We start from the raw sequence: 23,346 nt of genomic DNA on the forward strand, positions 1-23,346 counted from the left end.
AGACTTGGAGGGGAGTTGCAGTGAGATTAGTAGAGGAGCAGCATCTAGTGAAGATGAGGTCAAGCGTATTGCCTGCCTTGTGAGTAGGGGGGGACGGTGAGAGGGTGAGGTCAAAAGAGGAGAGGAGTGGAAAGAAGGAGGCAGAGAGAAATGAGTCAAACGTGGACATAGGGAGGTTGAAATCCCCCAAAACTGTGAGGGGTGAGCCATCCTCAGGAAAGGAACTTATCAAGGCGTCAAGCTCGTTGATGAACTCTCCAAGGGAACCTGGAGGGCGATGGATGACAAGGATATTAAGCTTAAATGGGCTAGTGACTGTGACAGCATGGAATTCAAATGAGGAGATAGACAGATGGGTTAGGGGAAAAATTGAGAATGTCCACTTGGGAGAGATGAGGATTCCTGTACCACCACCCCTCTGACCAGATGCTCTCGGGGTATGCGAGAACACATGGTCAGACGAGGAGAGAGCAGTAGGAGTAGCCGTGTTTTCAGTGGTGATCCATGTTTCCGTCAGCGCCAGGAAGTCGAGGGACTGGAGGTTGGCATAGGCTGGGATGAAGTCAGCTTTGTTGGCAGCAGAACGGCAGTTCCAGAGGCTGCCTGCGACCTGGAACTCCAGGTGAGGGGTGCGTGCAGGGACCACCAGGTTAGAGAGGCAGCAGCCGCGCGGTGTGGTGCGTTGTTTGTGTAGCCTGTGCAGAGAGGAGAGAACAGGGATAGGCAGAGGCATAGTTGACAGGCTGTAGCAAATGGCTACAAAAATGCAGAGGAGATCGGAATGAAATGAGCTAAGCATCTGGGAGAGGAGAGAGGGGGGGCCTCCCTCACCAAAAACTTCTACCTCAGAAACTAAAATTGTTTCACTGAACCACCCGAACAAAAACTCTCCCAACTTCCACCTTTAGAAATCAGAATTGTTGTGAACCACAGTTGTTCAATGTTTAAAGGAATAGACTCAACCCACTTTATTCAGCTAGGTAACTATGACACCATAGCTGACTAGCATGCTAGCATCCAATAACACACAGTTTAACACACAGTTAAGCACCAATACTTGGTCACAACAAACCACCAATAGTGTGTTAACTAGCTAACTAGCATGCTAGCATCCAGTAACACACAGTTTAGCACAAACACTTGGTCACAGCAAACCACCAATAGTGTGATAACACACTAAACAGATCATTCGTGTCTGTGTCAAGTTCCTTTCATGACGCAGCAATGATTCAACGTTGGCTAGCTAGGACAAGTATATTGTAATTAGCTACTACCGTACAGTTCGCTGGTCGTGTTGGGTAGCTAGCAATGGCCACTGTGTTGACTTTGTTTGAAGAACGGCTAGCTAGCTAGCTTCGTGCTACACCCGGCACACAATGGCTACTGTGTTGACTCTGACTCTGTTCGAAAAAACGGCTAGTTAGCTCGCTTCGTGCTACAGCCGGCACGGCGGAAGACACTGCCAAGACACAGTAACTACCCACGATACCTAGCTATGACGCCGTAGCTAACTAGCAAGCTAGCATCCATTAACACACAATTAGCACCAATACTTGGTTACAACAAACTGCCAAGAGTGTGTTAGCACACTAAACAGATAATTCATGTCCGTGTCTAGTTCCTTTCATAACGCATAACGCAGCAAAAATTAAACGTTGGCTAGCAGCACATTAACATTGGAAACCGCTAATCGTTACCAGTAGCTACCCGCTAGCTAGCTAGCCTCGTGCTTCGATACTAACCTACAATAACCTACGGAAACCTACAAAAACAACAATACTAACCTATGATAAATACAATACCTAACTACAACTAACTACCAACCTACGATCTAATACATGGTTAAGCTTTACTCAACACCATATGAGAAGCTCTCCACCGTTGCTAATCGTTGCTAATCGTTACCAGTAGCTACCCGCTAGCTAGCTAGCCTCGTGCTTCGATACTAACCTACAAAAACAACAATACTAACCTATAATAAATACAATACCTAACTACAACTAACTACCAACCTACGATCTAATACATGGTTAAGCTTTACTCAACACCATATGAGAAGCTCTCCACCGTTGCTAATCGTTGCTAATCGTTACCAGTAGCTACCCGCTAGCTAGCTAGCCTCGTGCTTCGATACTAACCTACAATAACAACAATACTAACCTATAATAAATACAATACCTAACTACAACTAACTACCAACCTACGATCTAATACATGGTTAAGCTTTACTCAACACCATATGAGAAGCTCTCCACCGTTGCTAATCGTTGCTAATCGTTACCAGTAGCTACCCGCTAGCTAGCTAGCCTCGTGCTTCGATACTAACCTACAATAACAACAATACTAACCTATAATAAATACAATACCTAACTACAACTAACTACCAACCTACGATCTAATACATGGTTAAGCTTTACTCAACACCATATGAGAAGCTCTCCACCGTTGCTAATCGTTGCTAATCGTTACCAGTAGCTACCCGCTAGCTAGCTAGCCTCGTGCTTCGATACTAACCTACAATAACAACAATACTAACCTATAATAAATACAATACCTAACTACAACTAACTACCAACCTACGATCTAATACATGGTTAAGCTTTACTCAACACCAAATGAGAAGCTTACCTCCTGCTGACCTCCAGCTAGAGAGCTAGAGAAAAACACGACCTCTCCCGAATGCTGCTGCTCAGAATAAATCACGTCACTGGCTTGTATACTCTGATTGGTTAGAGACGATCCAATTGCTCATGACTTTGTTTTGTACAATGGCCCACATTTTCTCGTCAGGCAACCATTTCACTACCTTTCGCTCTTCTCTGCTTCTCTCAACCCCATATCTCTCAGTATGAGATGGTGACACACACACACACACCATTTACATAATATACATAATATATCACAAACAGTGGTTGTTGCACATGCACATGTACAGACACAATCTGCGGGTTGGTGTATGACAAAGCTCTGGACCATGTGACACTGATTAGGAGTGACTGGCTCCTGTCGCCCAGCCATATGTCACACAGACAAAGGTAGACCCCATGCTCTCACAGAAACAGGAGTGGGGTGGCCAGGAAGCAGCACTTTTCCCCCCTGAAATCAGCCCCCCCTTACCAAACACTCTGATCCTTTGAGAGTCAGTACTGAATCACCACACACAGACAGTATCATTAGCGTATGAAACTGGTCTAGGAAGAGTGGTCCAACACTCAGCTAAGTAATTACCAAGATACACTACATGACCAAAAGCATGTGGATATCTGCTCGTCAAGCATCTCATTCCAAAATCATGGGCATTAACATGGAGTTGGTCCCCCCTTTGCTGCTATAACAGCCTCCATTCTTCTGGGAAGGCTTTCCACTAGATGTTGAAACATTGCTGCGGGGATTTGCTTCCATTCAGCCACAAGAGCATTAGTGAGGTCGGGCACTGATGTTGGGCGATTAGGCCTGGCTCGCAGTCGGTGTTCCAATTAATCCCAAAGGTGTTCGATTGGGTTGAGGTCAGGGCTCTGTGCAGGCCAGTCAAGTTCTATCTCGACAAACCATTTCTGTATGGACCTCACTTTGTGCACAGGGGCATTGTCATGCTGAAAGGTGAGGAATCCCCTTTAAGAGGAATAAGTAACGTGTTCTAGTCTATGTCTGCATTCCAACTAGCACCCTATTCCCTTTCTAGTGCACTACTTTTGACCAGGGCTCATAGGGAATAGGGTGCCATTTGGGAGACAGCCATGTTTGTTGAATCCCGGGTTCACCAGGTCCCAAGTGCACTTCAAAGCATCACTACTTACCACCTGATAGAGGGAGGTGACCAACACCCCTAGTGTGGCAAAGATCATCCCCAGGAGGTTGAACTTCACATCATAGTAGGAGTTCAGGATCACACCTAATGTTATGGGCACCTAGTAGTGGGAAAAGACAGACACATCAGGTAAATAGCGTTACTGTAACTGTAATCATAAAAATTAATGAAAAAAAGTTTGGGTTAGGCATTAGGGTTAGTGTGTGGTTAGGGTTAAAGGGATACTTCGGGATGTTGGCAATGAGGCCCTTTATCTACTTCCCCGGAGTCAGATGAACCATTTGTATGGCTAATGCATGCAGTTTGAAGGAAGTCGCTAACTAGCATTAGCGCAATGACTAGAAGTCTATGGATATCTGCTCGTGAAAGTACCTCTAATGTCCTTCATACTGGACACAGAGATTTTCTGACTTTGCCAGCTAGTGACCACTCTGCAGAGCTGCCTCCAGTATATCGATCATCTCTATTCATTGTAGAGCGTAATCCCTGTACATTTTTGTGGGAATGACATTGGAACTACGGAACATAATTTATTTAGTTTTGATCATATTACCAATTTCTGGGTGGTTATGATTTATTATTTTCAAATTATATTATTATTGCCAATTTCACATAGGTCGTCAAATTTGGTTTATTCCAAGATGGTCAAAAATGTATTTGTATTAACCAAATTCTTTATACACAAATACAGATTTTTGAAGGCTACCCCCTTATTTATTTTTTGAAAGACAGCTTGATATTTTTTTGCAATCATTAAGATTGGTTAAAAACAAACATGACCGGAAACTCACTGCTACCTTTGAAACATACATATGTCTAATTTTATGTATATAAGACCTCTGTGATGTTTGTAAAAGTTTGTTTTCTTAAACCTGTGTGCTTGATTATGTACTTTGCTAAATGTTCATTTTGAATGTATAATTCAACTTCGGTATATGTTTGTACAATTAGAAAAGTATTTAATTTTTAAACAAAAAAAAGTCATCTCAATAAATGCCAATCTGACCATTCTGTATGGAATGCTAGCTACATTGTAGCAGTCAGCAGCATTGGTACATTGTAACCACTACATACCAAAGTCAATTTGATCTTGGTGGAGAATGTCTTCTTGTAACACAGTCTGTATGACAATGATCACAGGAGTTGTCATCGCTTTGGCCAGCTGGTAAGTGCCAATGGTGTTGTTTTGTAAGGACATATTGGTGAAAGCCACAGAAGCTGAGAGCGAGCCAGATAATTTTGGTGGCAAATATGTCCATCTTCTGGCATACCCATAGTCCAAGCCATGTCACCACGAAATGGATCAGCGTTAGTCATGTTTGGGAAGCCATAGTGAACATAGATCCATTTGTTGATGAAAACGATGCATATCGACGACAGCAAATTGGCCAATAATCCAATGACGAGGCGGCTGTTCGAGAAAAGGTGTGAAAGTCGGTTAGCCATGGTCCTCTTGATAACCGTCCTGTAAAATCTACCTATAGGGTTCAGTAGTACTGTATAGTATGAATCTAGCTTGCTAATGTAAACCAACAAATTCAAGTAAAAATGTCTACCCTCTGCCAGTTGTGCAACGCTTTCATACTTTTCCCATCGCATGTTGATCATATAGGGAAAAAAAAGAGCCTGGCTGCAACTTAACGGGAGTAGTGACGTCAGATGAAGCGACCTTTACTTCCGTTTTTTCTGCGAAGAGAACTAGCCACGTCAGTGCCCTACAGCGCCTCCCCGTGGAGACTTTGGAAAGTTGAAGGCGATAACCTAAACTATTTATTCTAGACATATACAAGGTCTCTCAAACCTTCCTTATACTCTTCTAGATTCAGATACGGATTTGCATCCAGCCTGTGCACGGCCCAAAGACAAACAATATTTCAGTCAAGTCACTTTTATTGTATACGAAAATGCAGAAAATCATTCACTCCATTACATAAAATTTGGCAAAAAAAATAAAAAGAACACAAAAAAGAAAAGAAAACAAATGTCCAGGTGGGGTGTATTTATGGTTGGATCTCGTACCCCAGCGGGTCCAGACTCTTATCCAATAAGAGAAGAGACGACTCCCTCATCTTCTGAAGGAACTTCCTCAGCTCATCTTTGGAGAACACCTGAGACAGAGAGAGAGAAGAGACAGAACATAGTTAGCAAAAAGAAGAAGAGGATGGGAAAGTAGAAGAGTGGAAGAGGAGACAGCAATACAGTGACAGGGAGAGATGCTGTGAGATGGTGTTGTATTGAGCTATAATGCTGTGAGATGGTGTTGATATTGTATTGAGCTATAATGCTGTGAGATGGTGTTGATATTGTATTGAGCTATAATGCTGTGAGATGGTGTTGTATTGAGCTATAACGCTGTGAGATGGTGTTGATATTGTATTGAGCTATAATGCTGTGAGATGGTGTTGTATTGAGCTATAATGCTGTGAGATGGTGTTGATATTGTATTGAGCTATAATGCTGTGAGATGGTGTTGATATTGTATTGAGCTATAACGCTGTGAGATGGTGTTGATATTGTATTGAGCTATAACGCTGTGAGATGGTGTTGATATTGTATTGAGCTATAATGCTGTGAGATGGTGTTGATATTGTATTGAGCTATAATGCTGTGAGATGGTGTTGATATTGTATTGAGCTATAATGCTGTGAGATGGTGTTGATATTGTATTGAGCTATAACGCTGTGAGATGGTGTTGATATTGTATTGAGCTATAATGCTGTGAGATGGTGTTGTATTGAGCTATAATGCTGTGAGATGGTGTTGATATTGTATTGAGCTATAATGCTGTGAGATGGTGTTGATATTGTATTGAGCTATAACGCTGTGAGATGGTGTTGATATTGTATTGAGCTATAACGCTGTGAGATGGTGTTGATATTGTATTGAGCTATAACGCTGTGAGATGGTGATGGTGTTGTATTGAGCTATAATGCTGTGAGATGGTGTTGTATTGAGCTATAATGCTGTGAGATGGTGTTGTATTGAGCTATAACGCTGTGAGATGGTGTTGATATTGTATTGAGCTATAATGCTGTGAGATGGTGTTGTATTGAGCTATAATGCTGTGAGATGGTGTTGTATTGTATTGAGCTATAACGCTGTGAGATGGTGTTGTATTGTATTGAGCTATAATGCTGTGAGATGGTGTTGTATTGAGCTATAATGCTGTGAGATGGTGTTGATATTGAGCTATAATGCTGTGAGATGGTGTTGTATTGAGCTATAATGCTGTGAGATGGTGTTGTATTGAGCTATAATGCTGTGAGATGGTGTTGTATTGAGCTATAATGCTGTGAGATGGTGTTGATATTGTATTGAGCTATAATGCTGTGAGATGGTGTTGATATTGTATTGAGCTATAATGCTGTGAGATGGTGTTGATATTGTATTGAGCTATAATGCTGTGAGATGGTGTTGTATTGAGCTATAATGCTGTGAGATGGTGTTGTATTGAGCTATAATGCTGTGAGATGGTGTTGATATTGTATTGAGCTATAATGCTGTGAGATGGTGTTGATATTGTATTGAGCTATAATGCTGTGAGATGGTGTTGATATTGTATTGAGCTATAATGCTGTGAGATGGTGTTGTATTGAGCTATAATGCTGTGAGATGGTGTTGATATTGTATTGAGCTATAACGCTGTGAGATGGTGTTGATATTGTATTGAGCTATAATGCTGTGAGATGGTGTTGATATTGTATTGAGCTATAATGCTGTGAGATGGTGTTGTATTGAGCTATAATGCTGTGAGATGGTGTTGTATTGAGCTATAATGCTGTGAGATGGTGTTGTATTGAGCTATAATGCTGTGAGATGGTGTTGATATTGTATTGAGCTATAATGCTGTGAGATAGTGTTGATATTGTATTGAGCTATAATGCTGTGAGATGGTGTTGTATTGAGCTATAATGCTGTGAGATGGTGTTGTATTGAGCTATAATGCTGTGAGATGGTGTTGTATTGAGCTATAATGCTGTGAGATGGTGTTGATATTGTATTGAGCTATAATGCTGTGAGATGGTGTTGATATTGTATTGAGCTATAATGCTGTGAGATGGTGTTGATATTGTATTGAGCTATAATGCTGTGAGATGGTGTTGTATTGAGCTATAATGCTGTGAGATGGTGTTGTATTGTATTGAGCTATAATGCTGTGAGATGGTGTTGTATTGAGCTATAATGCTGTGAGATGGTGTTGTATTGAGCTATAATGCTGTGAGATGGTGTTGTATTGAGCTATAATGCTGTGAGATGGTGTTGTATTGAGCTATAACGCTGTGAGATGGTGTTGATATTGTATTGAGCTATAATGCTGTGAGATGGTGTTGATATTGTATTGAGCTATAATGCTATGAGATGGTGTTGATATTGTATTGAGCTATAATGCTGTGAGATGGTGTTGTATTGAGCTATAATGCTGTGAGATGGTGTTGATATTGTATTGAGCTATAATGCTGTGAGATGGTGTTGATATTGTATTGAGCTATAATGCTGTGAGATGGTGTTGTATTGTATTGAGCTATAACGCTGTGAGATGGTGTTGATATTGTATTGAGCTATAACGCTGTGAGATGGTGTTGATATTGTATTGAGCTATAATGCTGTGAGATGGTGTTGTATTGAGCTATAACGCTGTGAGATGGTGTTGTATTGAGCTATAATGCTGTGAGATGGTGTTGTATTGAGCTATAATGCTGTGAGATGGTGTTGATATTGTATTGAGCTATAATGCTGTGAGATGGTGTTGATATTGTATTGAGCTATAATGCTGTGAGATGGTGTTGTATTGAGCTATAATGCTGTGAGATGGTGTTGATATTGTATTGAGCTATAACGCTGTGAGATGGTGTTGTATTGAGCTATAATGCTGTGAGATGGTGTTGTATTGAGCTATAACGCTGTGAGATGGTGTTGTATTGAGCTATAATGCTGTGAGATGGTGTTGTATTGAGCTATAATGCTGTGAGATGGTGTTGATATTGTATTGAGCTATAATGCTGTGAGATGGTGTTGATATTGTATTGAGCTATAATGCTGTGAGATGGTGTTGTATTGAGCTATAATGCTGTGAGATGGTGTTGATATTGTATTGAGCTATAACGCTGTGAGATGGTGTTGATATTGTATTGAGCTATAACGCTTCATCAGCACTGATGTGAAAGAACTGGACAGGTGTCAGATGACGTGGAAGAGAGGAAGCCACACTAGACTATTAGGTGAATCTCAATAGTGTTTCCTTGAAGTCACAGTAGACTTGAGAAGCAGATGGTGGCAGACAAAGGAAAGGAGACAGAGAGGGGAGAGGATGAAGCCACTGTAGACTGAATTGAGATGCCCTCAGCCCAGGTCAGACTCCAGCGCAGACCATAGAAATATAATTTCTAGACTACAGTACAGACCTCATAGAGGCGGTGTTGGTCTGAGGCGATGATATCAGCCAGTCTGAGACTCTCCTGGTGGCGTTGTGTTCTCTGCAGTACTGTCTGCAACAGGAAGGACATCATGGGCAGACAGAGTCTACGGAGCAGCACCATCTGGTGGCCTCTCTCTGGGTCCTCCTCCGTATCCTGGAATAGAACAAGTGGTAGAAGTAATAATGTGTACCTAGAAATAACACAGTTGTACTGGAGACAGAGCTAATACAGGCTCAAACGCTAACCTAGCGCTGAGCCCTCACGCCACCAATCACTAACGGTAATACTCAGTTACAGACAGACACACACCTCTCTGACGTCGACCATCCAGCCCCCGTCCACAAACAGCAGGACGTTGTAGATTCTCTCCTTCACGTCTTCAGTCAGAGCCTCCAGACGGCCGGTCCAGTTGTCGTGTTCCATCTACAGGAGAGGAGGTCACACTTTAACACACCTTTTTTTTTTTAATTTAGTCAATAGGCTGTTACGCTAAATAATAGCGTTGCTAGCATTAGCGTTCTTCGTCTGATCCAGAACCAGCTACACTAACAAATTAAACTCCTCACCAGTTCTACCGTAACACAGAGACTGATCTGGGATCAGCTACTCTAACAAATTAAACTCCTCACCAGTTCTACCGTAACACAGAGACTGATCTGGGATCAGAGTGTATTGTGTACCTGGTACTCCTTCTCCTTCATCTCGAAGGCCACCTTCTCAGTGAACTTGGCCTGGGCCGGGGGGGCTGGGCTTCTGAGGGGGGGAGTTCATGTGATGGAACCACTCATTGAACGCCTCATGAGCTTCCTGGGGGGGTAACACACACACACACACACCTTATACAACTACAGGAGTCCCCTCTAAAAACGTTTAATAAACAGACGAGTCAATCACAGTGCTGCGAGAGCTTGTCCCCTCACCAGGTAAGCGCGGATACACAGGTGTTCCCTGATGGCGTTCTCATCCTCTGCAGGAAGGGGCGTGTCCAGGCCTAGCTCCTCCCACTGGCTGTATATCTCCCTCATTGAGTCCTCTGGGACCTTACCAAACACCTCCTTGGCTGCATCGTGTTTCTTAGAGGCTGGAGGAGATGAGAGAGAGAGGAGAGATAGCAATGGGTCAACAGCATGGTTGAAAAAGAGGGAGATTTTCAAAAGGTAGCCAATACAATGCAATGTTTGTATGGGCATGTGTTAGTAGTATGGGAAAGGGACTACCTCACACAGGAAGCATTGATCTGTTTCAGAACCGTGAGTGTGTGTGTAACGTACCCAGGAACTTCCTCATGATGGCGTTGCTCTGTTTGAGGGCCTCAGCTCTCTGGGCGGGGTCAAACACCAGCCAATCAATATGCCCTTTTCACGATGACGTCATCTAACTTCCGCCTTTCCGCGTAGCAGGTTAACTTCACTTCCGTTCGCCCGTAACCTGAGACTTCTCAACGAAAATACAACTGTTGACCACTAACTAGCAAGCTAGCTACTTGAAGAAATTCCAAAAGGTACGTTTAAGTTAAATTAGTAAAGTTAAGAGTAATAATGTTTACGTATATGCAATGGTTTGTAACTTGCTAACGTTATTGTTAATTCATAATTGTTCACTGCCTTAGTTACTTAAAAGTGGGCTAACGTTAGCTAACAACAACTTAGTACCAGATACCGATAACGTTAAAAGGTAGCGTTACATTGCTGCCTGGCTGTAATGTAACAAGTTTACTTAGCTAGCTATCTAACCCTTTGTTAGGCAGTTAGTTTATTCATGAATGTATAGTAACTCACCTATTCAAATACTGTTGTGCATGATAGCTAGATAAATATTGATTCCTGGTCAAAGCTGAATGTTAATTTAGCTGTTTCTTTTCTCCCGGTGTCTGTATCGCAACAGTATCCCATCCAACACCGAAGCATGGCACAATCTTCGAGAAGATGCTATTGCAGTGTACCATTTTGTTCAAACAACAAACAGAAATTCCCGTATCTGAGTTTTCACGATTTCCCTGTTGATGGAGAAATACGTGCCCGTTGGGTGAGGGCGATCAGGAGAGATGAGGGACCAAGTTTTAAGATTCTTCGTGGGAGCACCTTTGTTTGCAGTCAGCACTTTCCCCCTGAGGATAGATACACATCGGCCAGTGGACGGATCCGTATTAAACAGGGATCAGTGCCGTCTAGATTCCACTGGAATGATTGGGGTAAGGATAGGTAGACAGCGTTAAACGTAATACTACTGTAATCCAATAATATATTACTTGTACAAAATGTTTAATAATTTAATCCTGATGCAATATAGCTGCTACATTTTGTCATTTTAGGGACTGAAAAGTGATTACCAAAATGTATCATGACAAGCATATGGTTAATCTCACAAGCTCGGGAGTCAGTTTACCAGCGAGCAAGAAAGCGTCTTGGTGTTGCTGTCCTGGATGATTCTGATCATGAGATGCCTGACAGCACAGAGGGTGCTTTGCCTGCAGTGACAAACGATCACGACTATGCCTGCCGTCCTTCTCCTGGTTAGTATTACAAATAAGAGTAACCATGTATCTGTTTGGCAAAAAAAGTAAAAGTATATGGCAGTTAAGTAAAAATACTATTTTATACTACGATTTGGAGTAACTGGTCTCTCTGTGAAAAGACTTGGCGTTTTAAACCTCATCCATCTTAGAAGCTTCTTCAGTTTTATTTATTGAAAATGGGATGGGATAGATGAGTAATAACTAACCTACCAACATGTATGCTTTTTCTTCCCCTTAAGGTAAACTGGACAGTGCTACTCAAAGAATTCGAGAGTTGGAGCTGCAAGTGTTGTCCCTAGAAATTGAGATCCAGCACCTGACAGTTAAGAAGCAGCATCCACTCCTTTTTAATTTTTGTGTCACAGATGAGGACTATCGCTACTACACACGATTCAGCTCAAAGGAGGTCTTCACTGTGTTTTGGGATTCTGTTTATCCCTCTGCTTCACGGCTTGTATACTGGTCTAAGGCACAGCAAACGGCACATGTGACACCTAGCCCTCACCGAAAACTTCCACTTATTGATGAACTATTTATGTTTCTGTGTCGTGTTGCAGCTGGGCTTCAGGAGAAAACCTTGTCTACCATCTTTGAGGTCAGCCTGTCCACAGTTAGCCGCATCATTTTAACATGGACTAGCTACCTTTACCAGGTTCTTGGCTCACTGCCGGTGTGGATGACAAGAGAGCAGGTGCAGGCCACAATGCCTGATAAGTTCAAGCTCTACTGCCCTCAGGTGAGAGTTATAGTAGACTGCACCGAGATCCGCTGTGAAACACCATCCTCCCTCTCACTACAGTCAGAAACCTTTTCGAGCTACAAAAATCACACCACCTTTAAAGGGCTGATTGGTGTAGCTCCATGTGGTGTTATCACATTTGTATCAAAGCTCTACACAGGCTCCATCTCCGACATGGAAATAACACGGAAATGTCAGATCTTGCATTTACTTCAGCCCGGAGATGAATTAATGGCGGACAAGGGTTTCCTGATCGAGAGGATGTTGTCAGAAGTGGGGGCAACACTCGTCATCCCTCCACTGAAAAAATCTCCTCAGCTCAGCAGGGAGGACACTCTTAAGACCCAGGCCATCGCCCGGCTGAGGATTTTAGTCGAGAGGGCCATACGGAGGGTGAAGGAGTACCATATCTGGGATGGGCTTGTTCCTCTTTCCACAGTGGGTTCAGTGAATCAGCTGTGGGCCATCTGCTGCCTCATGTCGAACTATCAGGGACCTCTTGACATTAAAGGAGACAAACCAGTCTGATGTTTTTGTCAACTGGAAGTTGTATATTTCCTGAGTAAGCTAGATGGGCTGTAAATAGAAGTACTTTTATATTACTGTATTGTATGTACAAAAAAATGTAAATATGAATTAACTTTGTTGGTAATTTAATTGATCTAATGTTATACTGTATGTTTTTGTTAAGGGTAATAACTTTTTCATAGCTATTAATGAACCTAATGTGATATATTGTAAAAATATCCAACTATTAACCATGTTATGTGCTTATGTGTCATGGCACTGATGGAACTATTAAATATATGTTTGCAAGCAACTGCTTCCAATCCTTTTTGATTTTGGTAAGAGCATTTACAACATCGCAATCCTTTTCAAAATTTGTATTTCAATACATAGATATACAGTATATAACACAATTAAGTTCATTTGCAGTTAAAGAAAAACATGTCGACATTTACATCACAATCCTTTTCAAAATGTGTGTTTCAGTACATAGGAGATATACAGTATATGACAAGTTAATTTGCAGTTAAAGAAAAAAATGTCAAAGGTTCACCTTCCACATTTACCTTAACACTATTTACACAAAATTCTGCCTTATGTTTTATAACTTAAGAAGACATCCATGTAGATGTTATAATAGAAATGATCAAGCTTCTGTCGCATTGAGTGGATAATCTCCTCATCCCTAAAGATTCTCTCAACTGTGAAGTCAGTGCGGGTATCTGTAATGAAGTCACACCACTGAAGTCCGCTTAAGGCGAGTTGGCCTTGAACCTGATAGTAGTATTTGTGGCTCTTCTTAAGGCAGGCCTGGCCTTTAACTGTGATCAGGTGTTTAACTTGGGTAACATTTTCAACATCGCAACTCTTAACCTCAGCAAGACCAAATGGTGGTGCTTCTGTTGGGCAGAAGACTTTAGCATCCGGGCTGGCTGCAAGGTGAGGTGAATCAGGGTGGATGATGACCCCGCATTGTTTCAGAGAGACATCACAAAAATCAGAATATTGCCTCAGTATCTCAGGTTCCAGATCCAACCCTCTTCTCATAGCAGCTGTCTGAGGAGTTCCTCTCAGAATGCGGGTTGCCAAAGCCTTGGCAGACAACTCCCCACGAACATGGCATATTTCACGGAATCTGCTGGCTGTCAGTCGGGGTTTGCGTACCTGGCTCCACAGCTGGCATTCTGACTGCATTCTTGTTTCTGCTTCAATAGCAGCAGACATCTCCTCTGACACAATCAGGCTGTCCAAATGACATTGTTGTATGTAGTTGGGCTCAAAATCAATGGGAAATTTAAAGTTGTAACCTTCAATAGGCAACTGAGGAAACTCACTGGCACCAGGGTGTTTAATAATATCTCTACTTAATTCTAGAGGGCACTGGTAAGAAAGCACAGACCCAAATGGCACAGGGCCAAATTTAGAGTCCACCAAATTAAGGCCCTCAAGCCCGTGCAGCAATTTGCAAATCCCTGGTTGTGGACGGATGTCTTTCAGTTTCTCAGCACTGGCCATGACGTGAGGATCCGGAATAGGCCCTGGCATGAAAGTGAGATATGTCAAGTTTAGATTTCATTAAATGCCACCTTATCTTTTTCACTAAAAAAGACAACCACACTCATCCAGTCTCGTACATGCTTCTAATACAAATAAAAAAATATCCACTGAAAGTCTATATAAAAAGTAACAAATAATAATCACTTTTATGTTTGTATTATTTTAGAAATGCACTAAAGTCTTTGTGCTCTAGTACAGGCGGGGGCTCATTCAGACTCACCATCATAGGCTCGGTACAGTGTGCACTTCACTCCAGCTCTGACACTTGTTTTTTTCTTAGCCGCTGGTTTACACACCGCCATATCATTGGTGGCCTCTGGTACAATTCCCTGTGATATAATAATGATGAACAATACATTGTCAAAAGTCAATACAAACTGCAAAGTTCTGCATCAGTGTAACAAATAATATCTGACCTGTGTCCTAGGCCGGTGCCAGGTCTGCAGTGCGCTGGTGCATGACAGAGGCAATGGCACTGTCTTAAAGCCCATGGTAACATAGTGAGCACTTTGAAAAAGAAGTGCTACTATGTGATTACATAGTGCTTTCCCAGCAGAGCAGGAACATGACATGTGATTGAGTACCACAGGAACCTCTGCAGAGTCTAGTGTAACCTGTTCATAGAGACATAACAATTAGTGCTGTACTTACAAAACATTTTTTCTGCGTTTCATTATAAACTACTGTACACAATTTTCAAAACCCAATTTCTTTTTTTAATTAAGAAAAATTGGCTGTTCTGAAACCTTTGACAAGTAGTGCCAACACTTATCGAAAATTTGAACATTTTGAGTTATCACAGAATCTTTCCCAGTCTTTATTGCCGTCAACAACCCACATCGGTTTGTAAGAATTTCGTTGTGTATTAAGTTTAATGATACAAAATCAGAGCTCAGACTGAGAAACAAACTGATCCACAGTGGAACTTTGTGGAATCATTCTTATTAAATCTGCAACCGCAGCAAAACACAACAAAAAGAAAACTTATCTATCTTACCCTATCTTATCATAATGTTAGAGAACTGTTTATCTGAGAAACCTGAAGCCGATGAGCCTCCTCATTTTTCTTCATGGACCTGTAACATCGCCCTCTCACTGTCACCTCACCGTTAACTACACTTGAGACTGTTTCAATACAGTGATTGGGAGAAAGGGCGCAGCATTAGCCATTAATACATTACTGACTCTTATCTTACGGTCGATACAAACAGCAGTAATATTAAAAAGAGGCTGCAAAACAGAAACTCGTCAGCTCATAACCTTCGCTAGCATAGGGCTAATTTAAGCTAAATAAAGATAAACACGTACCTTCATAATCAAACAGGTAACCTTCAACGAAGAACTTGTAGCCTTTATCAAGCTTCGATCTTGAAGTAAGGGACCACTTGTCAGCAAGTCGTTCTACGTCGTTAAGTCGTATTGGTGGCAGATGTGAAAGGGACTGGGTGAACTCCATAATGATGTGCTACTAGCTAAGCGTTCCTAAGCGACACCGGATGTAAACATAACCTGCATCGCGGCAGAACGGAAGTTGTCTGACGTCACGTGAAAAGGGCCCATTGGAGGGTTCCATCTACTAAAGATGCGCGGGAAAAAATATGTTATGTCAAGGTCTTTGTTTTGCTAACGTTAGCGGCCTTGTGAACATTAGCTATATATATATTTATTTATTTTCTCCGATAGCTGAGTGTACACGGACAGAAATGGACTCCAAATACCCACATCTGGTAACTATGTATTTTCGTTGTAACTAACTAGCTAGCTAAGGAACGAAGAAGCTACGTTTTGCTAGCAAACAAACGTTACATAATAATGTACCGTATGCAGTGAAAAACTAGCTAACGTTAGCTACCTGACTGACTTTAGTTAGCTAACTTGTTAGCTATCCCAGCTGACAATCACTCATGCAAAATGTCAATCTATCTTTTTCACAGGCGAGACCTCAGAAGAAGCTCCGTAAAGTGAGGTAAGAAACCTCTTCTAGGGAACTTGGTATAGTGATAAATAGTAATGGCGAACTTTTGTAGGCACTAACTCTGCCATGGTTCGTTCGTTGGACAAAGCCTATGAGGAAAATAAATGCGTTTTTGGATTAACGCCGAAAATCAGGTCTGTGTTGAACACAAGTTTAGGAGATATAATACGTTTGGTTCTATGAGATAATCTTCATCAGCTGACGTCACTTTTTGTGAGTTACATTGAATTTATGTAATCATTAAAATCACGATGGCTTCGTAATTAATACAGCTAATGTTCGCATAGAATAAAACGTATAAAATCTCCTAAACCTGTGTTAACCTCAGACCGTAGTGCCTGGACACAGCCCTTAGCCGTGGTATATTGGCCAAATACCACAAACCCCAGAGGTGCCTTATTGCTATTATAAACTGTTTACCAACGTAATTAGAGCAGTACAAATCTGTTTTGGCTGTACCCATGTTATACGGTCTGATATCACGGTTTTCAGGCAATCAGCATTCAGGGCTCAAACCACCCAGTTTATAATGGAGTTAGGTATCTATCTAGCACCTATGTGAAGTTGGCCACAATAAGGATGAGCCACAATAGTGGAATTTAATTGAATGTGATGCAAATGTATACAAATAGTGGACTAGATAATGCTTGACAAGGTTGGAATGTTATATAAATTCAACAAAAATATAACATTTTGTTAATTTGACAAAAATAAATAAATCAGTTGAAATTGCACTGGATGCATTAGACTTAAGAATTGCATTGGGGGCATACTGACGTCTACATTTATATTGCACTATACAGTCTTACCCCATTTCATGGATCAACAATCCTTAGGTATCAGTCTACTCAGTGACACACAACTATCAGTGTCGTCGCTCTTATTTCCGGGCTTTGACTGTGGGAAATCACCTCCCTGTCAGCTTATTGTGCATATTGACAAGTACATTTTTAGTATTTATTAGGATCCCCAATTAGCTGTTGTCAAGGCAGCGGCTACTCTTCCTGGGTTCCAAATGTTCTTACGTTACACCCTTATTCTAAAATGTATTAAATGTTTTAGTCATCCATCTACACACAATACCCCATAATGAGAAAGCGAAAACAGGTTTTTATAAATTTTTGCAAATGTATTACAAATAAAAAAACAGAAATACATTATTTACATAAGTATTCAGACCCTTTGCTATGAGACTTGAAATTTAGCTCAGGTGCATCCTGTTACCATTGATCATCCTTGAGATGTTTCTTCAACTTGATTGGAGTCCACCTGTGGTATATTCAATTGATTGGACGTGATCTGGAAAGGCACAGACCTGTCTATATAAGGTCCCACAGTTGACAGTGCATGTCAGAGCAAAAACCAAGCCATGAGGTCGAAGGAATTGTCCATAGAGCTCAGAGACGGGATTGTTTCTAGGCACAGATCTGGGGAAGGGTAACAATACATTTCTGCAGCATTGAAGGTCCCTACGAACACAGTGGCCTCAATCATTCTTAAATGGAAGAAGTTTTAAAACACCAAGACTCTTCCTAGAGCTGGCCGCCCGGCCAAACTGAACAATCGGGGGAGAAGGGCCTTGGTCAGGGAGGTGACCAAGAACCCGATGGTCACTCTGACAGAGCTCTAGAGTTCCTCTGTGGAGATGGGAGAACCTTCCAGAAGGGCAACCATCTTTGCAGCACTCCAATAATCAGGCCTTTATGGTAGTGGCCAGACGGAAGCCACTCTTCTGTAAAAGGCACATGACAGCCCGCTTGGAGTTTGCCAAAAGGCACCTAAAGGACTCTGTCCATGAGAAACAAGATTCTCTGGTCTGATGAAACCACGATTCAATTCTTTGGCCTGAATGCGAAGTGTCACGTCTGGAGAAAAACTGGCACCATCTCTACGGTGAAGCAAGGTGGTGGCAGCATCATGCGGTGGGGATGTTTTTCTGCTGCAAGGACTGGGAGACTATTCAGGATTGAGGGAAATATGAACGGAGCAAAGTGCAGAGAGATCCTTGATGAAAACCTGCTCCAGAGCGCTCAGGACCTCAGACTGGGGAGAAGGTTCACCTTCCAACAGGACAACGACCCCAAGCACACAGCCAAGACAATGCAGGAGTGGCTTCGGAACAAGTCTCTGAATGTCCTTGAGTGGCCCAGCCAGAGCCTGGACTTGAACCCGATCGAACATCTCTGGAGACCTGACAGAGCTTGAAAGGATCTGCAGAGAAGAATGGGAGAAACTCCCCAAATACAGGTATGCCAAGCTTGTAGCGTCATACCCAAGAAGACTTGAGGCTGTAATCGCTGCCAAATGTGCTTCAACAAAGTACTGAGTAAAGGGTCTGAATACTTAAGTAAATTATAAATTGGTGTTCTTTTATAAATTTGCTGTTTTTGCTTTGTCATTATGGGGTGTTGTTTGTAGATTGATGAGGATTTGTATTTATTTAATACATTTTATAATAAACGTAACAATGTGGAAAAAGGAAAGGGGTCTGTATACTCTCTGATTGCACTTCATACTGTAACACTACATTTACAATTGATCCATTCAACAAACGCTCCCATCCAGAGAGACCCACAGCTAGTGCCTTCATCTTAAGAGACAACCACATATCATAGTCGTATCCCAAACACATATCACAGTCGTATCCAAACCACATCTCAAATCATTTCTGTGTCTCTCTTCAGTCCCTGTCGTGCCTTAAGGAGTACAGCCTTACCTATGGATTGTGGATCAATGAAATGGTCCAGTTGTGTTCTGTGGGTGTCACTGAGTAGATTGATACCCCATTTCATGGATCTACAACAGGGGTGTCAAACTCATTTTAGCTCAGGGGCCACATGGAGGAAAATCTATTCCCAAGTGGGCCGGACCGGAAAAATCATAGTATATATATAACTTAAAAACAACAACTTCAGATTGTTTTCTTTGTTTTAATACCATCAACATACAACATAAAGCTGGAGCCTGAGGACAGTGTGTCCAAAATAGTACAAGTACAACATCACTATTAATCATAAAACACGTCAAGTTTATTTGAAAATTCTAAAGAAAAAGAACAAACAATGCCTCAGTGATTAACAGAACTGTTTCACAGATGACAGAACTATATCAGGGTGTCATTTCTCAGGCAGAAATGTAGATAAAAATAATGAAATCCTGTTCCCCAAACAAGTGCAAGAACCACAGAGTCAAGAATAGGTTAAATATAAAAATAAAATAAAATCATGCTGTCATAATACTGCGTGACAACTTTGTTGCGCCCTTGCAGCTGTTTGTTCAAGTTATTCAGGTGCTCTGTAACATCCACCATAAATGCAAGGTCCGGCATCCATTCTGCGGAATGAAATTCTAACACTGGTTTGCCCTTTTCTTCCATGAACTGTTCAATTTCTTCTCGTAAATCAAAGAAACGCCTCAGCACAGCACCCCACAACGGCTTAACCATCTTACCTCAGTGTGGAATGGCAGGCCATAGATGTGGTCTTTCTCTCTGAGAAGGCTGTCAAACTGACGGTGATTCAGGCTTCTGGATCGGATGAAATTAACAGTTTGGATGACCACCTTCATGACGTTATCCATCTTTAATGACTTGCAACACAAAGCCTCCTGGTGCAAAATACAGTGAAAAGTCAAAAAATCACGTCCTCCATTTGCAGATTGCACTTTCTCTCGGAACTTTGTCACAACGCCTGCTTTTTTTCCCGATCATTGAGGGCGCACCATCTGTAGCCAGGCTGACAGCGTGGGACCAGTCCACTCCGACCCTGTCCAGCGCGCCGACGAGTGCGGTAAAAATATCAGCTGCTGTCGTTGTATCTGTCATCGGCACCAACTCCACGAACTCCTCGTGACGGTCAACAGTTGTGCAACATCTGTAATGTCCGTGCTTTCATCAATTGCAACCGAAAACGCAATAAATGACTTTACTTTTTGCTTCAACTGGCTGTCCAAATCCACTGAAAGATCGGAAATCCTGTCTGCAACTGTGTTTCTTGTCAGGCTGATATTTGCAAAAGCCTGCCGCTTTTCAGGGCACACAATCTCCGCTGCCTTCATCATGCATGTTTTTACAAATTCACCCTCACTAAATGGTTTTGAAGCCACTGCGATTTCATTAGCAATGAGGTAGCTAGCTTTCACTGCAGCGTCACTGATGTCTCGGCTGTGAGTAAACACAGACTGCTGTTTCTTCAGACCCGCCAACAGTTCATTCACCTTCTCTCATCTCCGCTGTCCTTGAAAGTTGTCATATTTGTCGGCATGAAGACTCACATAGTGGCGACGAAGGTTATATTCTTTCAGCACTGCAACATGCTCTGAACACACCAAACATACAGCTTTCCCATTCAATTCCGTGAATAAATAGGATGACAATTTTTCTTGGAACACTCTGCACTCTGTGTCCACTTCTCTCTTTTTTGACAGAGACATATTGGGGCAATGAGGGTGCCAAAGCACATAATGTTAAAAGTAGAAGCCGTAATAAATATCGCGGGCAAAACAAAGTAGCTCATTTGCTGCAAGTGCTTGACCTACTTGCTCTGCCCCGGTATAAACAGTTTGCTTGCTTAACACAATTGCTATTGCGCCATCCAGTGGATGCAATTGGAACAGCAGCTTATTTTATTGAAAAATTGCAGCGCATTTTTATACTTTACAAATTATTATTTATTATAAATATTTTTTTTCGAAATCATCTCGCGGGCCGGACATTTGACACCCCTGATCTACAATCTGTAGGAAAGGCAGTACACCTGCAGTACAGTGAAATATAATTATGCCCCCCCCCCATTTCAACAGATTTTTGTCAAATTAACTAATTATTGTTTTGTGTTGAAATTATATAACATTCCAACCTTGTTTTGTATCATTTAGTCCAAATATGGCATGATAACACTATTTGTATCACTTTCAAAGGGGACTTTTATTTTGAAGGTGAACCGCAAATTCCACTATTGTGGCTAATCCTTATTTTGGCTAGCTTCACATAGGCCTAGCTAGCCTCTTTTAGAATCTGAGCGTGAGATACTTACTCTCGTTTCTGACATGTAGGCTCAGCAGTCCAGAAAGTCCCATTACAAGTCAGAATGTTAAACAAACATACTTTCAATTTACTTTACCTGTTGTCCACTGATTTTTGTTCCTATGTCTGTGGTAATCTGAGACCAAATATCTACAGGGAAGCATTATCAACCGACCTTCAGTACGCTCAAATCAAATGTTATTATTTGTCACATGCTTCGTAAACAACAGGTTACTTACGGGCCCTTCCCAACCATGCAGAGAGAATGCTAGAAAAATAATCCACAATGAGTAACGATGACTATATACACGGTACCAGTACCCAGTCCATGTTACAGGGGTACGAGGTATTTGAGATGATATGTACATATAACTAGGAATAAAATGACAGATATTAAACAGTAGCAGCAGTGTATGTGATGAGACAAAATACTTAGTGCAAAAGGGGGTAGCTATTTGGTTAATTATTTAGCAGTCTTATGGCTTGGGGTAGAAGCTTTTCAGGATCCTGTTGGTTCCAGACTTAGTGCATCGCTATCGCTTTGACTGCGGTAGCAGAGAGAACAGTCTATGACTTGGGTGGCTGGTGTCTTTGACAATTTTTAGGGCCTTCTTTTGACAATGCCTGGTATAGAGGTCCTGGATGGCAGGGAGCTCAACCCCAGTGATGTACTGGGCTGTACACACTAGGCTTGGGCGGTATACCGTATATACCCTATACCGGGGTATTTGGAAGAAGCCACAGGATGGTTTTTCAATACCGTTAACTATTTCTTAGATATAAAATTGAATATTTGTAGCTACTTTTTAAGTAAATACCTGCAGTCAAGTTGTGCAATACGTTAGATGATAAAGAACAGTGCGTTCTTCATTTCACTTGTCACATTATTATGTAGTTTACGGTAGTGCCCTGTCACGTCTCAAGTTGTGTTTGTTTACAAGCGCACAACAAGAGACCGGAGCCTTGAGTCACTCACTGTTGTGCAGCATGCGCCAGGTGATCTAATTTCTAGGGCTGTCCCTGACAAAAAAGAAATCTTGGTCGACCGAGAGTTGTCTGTTCTTTCGACCAATCGATTGGTCAAAATATTAAAATGTATATTTTTCCATATATAGACACACCCTATGTTTGATTAAATTAACCAAATGTTGGCTACTGAACTTGTCTGATGCTTTAAGCGCCGTGATTAAAAATGAAGACACACAAATTATTAAAGAGGGAGCCAGAGATCAATATAGCCGAACCAGAATAAATGAACCTGTTACCGCCCTCCCTCTGCCTGCTGCTGCTGGCCTTAGCATATTCTGCCATTATGCTCCTGAAGCGGTCGGCAACCTTTTCCATTTGGAGTGCCAAGTTATCGTACCAGTTCTACTGATCTGCGTGCCATTTCTGATTTTCATATGCAAATTGTCGTTGGAACAATTTAATTTATAATAAAGTCTTAATGTCTCAAAATCAATGTAATGTGGTTAATCAAAATTATATCTAAATGAAAATGATTAAATTCTAAAATTACCTTCTATTGCCATAAAACCAACCTACATACAGCCAACAAATAAAAACATTGGCCTGCAGGTAGAAATATGATGATAAAAATACATATATTATAAATCACATTGGCTACGCATGGCCTGTCTGCAAGGAGAGCTGGAAAGATTTTTCTCCTTTGTCATTTCCCCCGGACGACGGCAGATGCTGTAGGTAAGTGGAATGACAGAAATGCAATTGGAGTCATAAGGGCATGTGTTAGACTTGGTGGAATTACCCATTTAGGGATGGACTAATAATCTAATCGGTTAATC

The 23,346-nt window shown here is 41.6% G+C and overlaps 4 protein-coding genes and 1 pseudogene across 5 annotated transcripts in view; 2 read left to right on the top strand and 3 right to left on the bottom strand.

The window, feature by feature from the left end:
• Nucleotides 1–3,470: 3,470 nt before the first annotated feature.
• Nucleotides 3,471–5,635, bottom strand: LOC311125556 (solute carrier family 35 member E3-like; annotated as a pseudogene). Its single transcript has 2 exons — nt 4,883–5,635; nt 3,471–3,908 (listed from the first exon to the last, which is right to left on the bottom strand). The product of its transcript is annotated as a solute carrier family 35 member E3-like (transcript).
• A 66-nt stretch (nt 5,636–5,701) lies between these two features.
• LOC311125566 (nuclear pore complex protein Nup107-like) lies at nt 5,702–10,575 on the bottom strand. Its single transcript, XM_084199595.1, has 6 exons — nt 10,497–10,575; nt 10,146–10,306; nt 9,906–10,032; nt 9,535–9,648; nt 9,211–9,378; nt 5,702–5,916 (listed from the first exon to the last, which is right to left on the bottom strand). Exons 3-6 carry the CDS (start codon nt 9,924–9,926, stop codon nt 5,809–5,811), a joined length of 411 nt encoding a protein of 136 aa, XP_084055721.1. The 5' UTR covers nt 9,927–10,032; nt 10,146–10,306; nt 10,497–10,575; the 3' UTR covers nt 5,702–5,808.
• Nucleotides 10,576–11,659: 1,084 nt separating this feature from the next.
• On the top strand, nt 11,660–13,299 carry LOC311125560 (uncharacterized protein). The gene is made up of 2 exons (XM_084199590.1): nt 11,660–11,737; nt 11,980–13,299. The coding sequence occupies exons 1-2, from the start codon at nt 11,665–11,667 to the stop codon at nt 13,005–13,007; spliced, it is 1,101 nt and encodes a 366-aa protein (XP_084055716.1). The 5' UTR covers nt 11,660–11,664; the 3' UTR covers nt 13,008–13,299.
• A 49-nt stretch (nt 13,300–13,348) lies between these two features.
• LOC311125561 (uncharacterized protein) lies at nt 13,349–15,089 on the bottom strand. Its single transcript, XM_084199591.1, has 2 exons — nt 14,764–15,089; nt 13,349–14,524 (listed from the first exon to the last, which is right to left on the bottom strand). Exons 1-2 carry the CDS (start codon nt 14,843–14,845, stop codon nt 13,581–13,583), a joined length of 1,026 nt encoding a protein of 341 aa, XP_084055717.1. The 5' UTR covers nt 14,846–15,089; the 3' UTR covers nt 13,349–13,580.
• A 1,070-nt stretch (nt 15,090–16,159) lies between these two features.
• Nucleotides 16,160–23,346, top strand: part of LOC311125557 (uncharacterized protein) — a gene marked incomplete at its 3' end in the record, with an annotated part of 43,692 nt that continues 36,505 nt past the window's right edge. The window contains exons 1-2 of the mRNA XM_084199588.1: nt 16,160–16,270; nt 16,478–16,509. Coding sequence (XP_084055714.1) covers nt 16,247–16,270; nt 16,478–16,509 — 56 coding nt within the window. The 5' untranslated portion in view covers nt 16,160–16,246. The remainder of the gene's footprint in view (nt 16,271–16,477; nt 16,510–23,346) is intronic.

The sequence above is a fragment of the Coregonus lavaretus genome, assembly GCF_964263955.1.
Source record: "Coregonus lavaretus genome assembly, contig: HAP1_SCAFFOLD_1159, whole genome shotgun sequence".
NCBI lineage: Eukaryota > Metazoa > Chordata > Actinopteri > Salmoniformes > Salmonidae > Coregonus > Coregonus lavaretus.